This window comes from Bremia lactucae, linkage group LG19 (genome assembly GCF_004359215.1).
Source record: "Bremia lactucae strain SF5 linkage group LG19, whole genome shotgun sequence".
Taxonomy (NCBI): Eukaryota; Oomycota; class Peronosporomycetes; order Peronosporales; family Peronosporaceae; genus Bremia; species Bremia lactucae.
Genome location: NC_090628.1, coordinates 87,124 through 91,113, shown reverse-complemented (window position 1 = coordinate 91,113; position 3,990 = coordinate 87,124). Strand labels below are relative to the sequence as shown.

Here is a 3,990-nt window from a genome sequence, read left to right as displayed (position 1 = left end):
GATAGACATCTGGTGGCGACCACTCCAATTACCCATTATAAATGGAATTTTCATGATAATGCCTATTTAATTAGAAAAAAGGGTAATTGACCGATTATGTGAAATGCACCACATACGTGCTTTCCAAACGAAGTGTACCCCATTAACACAACGGTCAGTTATACGCGTAGTTGAAACTATCTAAAGCAAATCAGGAGAATATTTACTAGCTTTCTGTGTATCTTCAACGTCTACTATTGGGGTAACCCACTGAACCACGTCCACCTTGAGTATATACGCAAACTGTAGTAGCGGGTGTCCTAATTGAAGCATTCCGGCTACGACGGTCGTAACAAATGTATTTTGGCTAGCAATCCGAAAAAATATAATTTAAATAACTAATTATTTAGGAAACATCCAAATGTACCAAGGCATATTTTTATTCTTTGACATTTTAGGCTTAATTTACTTACAATTTTTGTTCGCGGAACATTCCCGTTACATAGCGTAAGCTCCGGACGAACTCCTTAAAAAAGGTTTCTGTCATACTTGCGTTTCGAAGTTCCAAATCCAAGCCTTATGGAAATTCTAGCCGAAACACTCTTCGACTAATGTGAGTGGTGGCTATTCTCCTTTTTAAGGGTTTAACACTGTCATTACTCCATCAATACTGGTCATACGACCTTTAGCTCTTAAAATTCGCAAATTGAGGATTATTTTAATGCAATTGTGATACATGACATTCTTCCTGATTTTAATCCCAAGAAGACAAGCAATACAACACGCTATAAGCTCTAAAGACGCCTGTAACAGGTGGCGAGCGGTCAAATAGGCCACTGGTTAAAGGCGAGTCATTACGTTGGCATGAAGAGCTCTCTTTAGTTTAATATTACGGAATGCCAGTCCCTTTTCACTATGAAGGGCCGCCGACTAACCCAAGTTATGGCAAATAATGAACACTCGTAAGCAATAAACAATTACTTATAATTGCAGCGAGCTACAGCTATTAAAATCTGCTCGATATTTTTAATTTTCGAATGTTATTTGATCCGATTTAGCAGGATATGATGAGTTATGTCTCGTCAGTATACATACCGTGGCTTTATGGAATCCCCTAGGGACTCTTCCAGCAGACGCCACGTTAGCAAGTTTATGGCTAACACGAATCCCCCATCTTCTCCTCATCACAATAATTATCTGAATGCATCCGTGTCCGAGCCAGTATCCCCATTAATGCTCGCAGCCACCCGAACGGCACTCCTTCCGACCAAGACCGAGCTACAACTGCCGACTCTCCGCAGCGACTACGGCGCCACATCGACTGGCTCTAGTACATTAAAGTTACTCAGTGAGCTTGAGCGGTCTTGGGCCATGTTTGCAGCAACCTGGCGGGTCGTGGATCTATTTGCAGGTCTTCAGATCTGGCAAGAACAGCCTAGGGAATATGATAGTACCTCCGAGCCTCTGAACAGCGTGCTACTTTCTACTACTTCGGCCGGCTTGGTGACGTTCTTAGCTGGACACATTGGAGGTGGCGGATTCATCGTATCATTGCTGCTGACAATGGTTGTAGTGACAGCAGCGCTTTGGACATTATCCAATGCTCGTGTTAAAGCTGCAGTCCCGTCCTTCAAGACGCTTCAGGTAGTGGATGGGTCCCCGTCCAGCATTTTTATGTATTTGATGTGTATCAACAATTATCGCGTCTGGGATGCATCGGTGGAGAGAGCTGAGGTGGTGCACACAATTGACGACCACTCGGATATCATTCACATTGTTTACAAACCCGTGTGGATCTGGCCATTGTAAGTCTCAAGCTTGTGTAGCGCAGTTTTCGATACTCATGGATGTGTTTTTTGGTAGATGGCTTGCACCTAGAGATTTATGTTTATTAAGGTATTGGCGACGCGCAGACGACGGGTCTTACATTATTTGTATGCAAAGTGCTTTACATCCTGAGTGTCCACCGATGCATGGACGAGTACGTGCAAATTGCAACGGTGGAGGCTTTGTCATTTCTCCCAGTGTCACTCAAGTAGACGAGACGACATCCATGGTGACAAATGTGGTGCATATGGACCCACGAGGATGGGAAGGTAATGTGCTGCAACGTTTGAATATCATGCACATTTATCTGCGACCTCAGGTGCTGTCACTGACTGGCTTGAGAGATGTAATGGAAGCCCGAAAGTACGTCTGTCCGAACGTCCCTGGGGAATTCTCGGCGGTGCTTGCCGCAACAATAGAAGAGCAGCATACGATTGCCACGGTGCAGACATCAGGATCTGGTGGTGTTTCTGGTTTTGCACAAGAAATTACTTCGCAGCTAGATGAGTTCCCGAGTAACGTACCACGAGCAATGTGGGCCGAGCCAGACGGTGCAGCGATGATGGTGCGTGGACCTGATTATTTAGTCGACCGTCGGAAGATTCCTTCCCAATCCCCGTACTTTCGTCTTGTTGGCATGGACCTATTTGAGTCGACCGAGGCCATAGAACACATTGCCTCACGCCCTGATAATTCGGTTCAGAGTGAGCTGCGACGTCATGAAGAACAAGGAACCGATATGCCATTTACATTTGTGATAAATTTTGTGGTACCAGGCACCCCTCGTATTAATTTGGTGCTCTACTACCAAATCCCTTCCCCGTCCGTACTAATGGATGGCTCACCGTCTTCGGAGCTCATGGCCGACTTCTTGGACGGATCAGAAGAATTTCGAAACGAGCGCTTTAAGCTCATCCCCTGCATCGTTGAGGGCAGTTTTATTGTGCGGCAAGCGGTGGGCTCCACACCGGCATTGATCGGTAAAAAGCTGCGTCAACCATACTATCGAGGCAAACAGTACTTTGAGCTGGACGTCGATATTGGGTCGTCGGCAGTGGCTAATCGTGTAGTGGGCCTCGTGTCTGGGTATACAAAGAAGCTGGTCATTGACATGGGCTTTGTGCTGGAAGGCCAAAATCCTGATGAGCTGCCTGAAAGATTATTTGGCACTTGTCGCTTGGTCCATATCGACTTGGGCGTCGCAAAAAAACTCACTTGAAAATATTAATTATTTTCGAGAGCCCCCTTATCTATAGAAATACTAAGAATCCAAATTTTATTGCTTCTAATTTCTGTTTGTGCTGTATCGAAACGTGCAATGCGATTACTGCACTCTTGCGACTTTATATAAGGCTTTCATGCCCTAGGGTTTAGTATTCCCTCTTTGATTATAGGTGTTATAGCATATTTGTAATCGGCGGTTGGTGAACCGTTGTTGTGGTACATTTACTTTATGGGTAAAAAAAGCCCTTTTGTTCTATTCAAAATAATAAATCACTAAATCCCATTTATTATGTTTTTCACATACTGTATGTGGTAGCCGCCAGATATAAATCTGACGGCCGAAATCTATCTTAATTTAGCTAGCGTAAGGTTTTAGATTTATATAATTGATTTTCAGTTCTTCTTTTTTTTCTTACAGTATTAGTTCTTTAAAAAAAATTATGTGACTCCCCGAGTCTATAAGTCTTTCTCTGACTTAAGAAGCAAGATAGCTCCGCTACACATGTAGTGAATCTACGCCTGAGTCATTATAAGACTAAGCCTCTGCTGAAATAGACATTATTTCCGAGCTTTCACGGGCGAAACGCGCAGCGTTTCAGAAGCTCAGAACCTTGTTCGGGCTAGAGTACATTTAATTAATCATGTCACACGCACCAGAGGTTCTGGATGCAAGGCTTGAAGCCTTTATGCAATACGAGTCATCCAGGTCCAGCGGCATCTATGCCGACTCGGTAGCACGCCCGTTTACCATACAAGCTCTTCAAGCACATCGGGGTCGTCTAAGAGCCCGGAACCCTCTCCCCTAGAGGAACAAGCGATATGCTGAGGCGCCAAGTGACCCGGGTGTCTCATTACATAAAATTCACACTTAAAGGTTGTTATTGAATATATTATCTAAAAGGTAGATAATATTTGGAGAATATTACTTTACATAGTAATGTTCGAAATACTTATCCATTA

General features: G+C 43.9%; 1 protein-coding gene across 1 annotated transcript; it reads left to right on the top strand.

The window, feature by feature from the left end:
- Positions 1–1,053: 1,053 nt before the first annotated feature.
- Positions 1,054–3,107, top strand: CCR75_009787 (uncharacterized protein; the record flags this gene model as incomplete). The annotated part of the gene is made up of 2 exons (XM_067967825.1): positions 1,054–1,784; positions 1,843–3,107. The coding sequence occupies 2 exons, from the start codon at positions 1,054–1,056 to the stop codon at positions 3,023–3,025; spliced, it is 1,914 nt and encodes a 637-aa protein (XP_067815557.1). The 3' UTR covers positions 3,026–3,107.
- Positions 3,108–3,990: the final 883 nt, after the last annotated feature.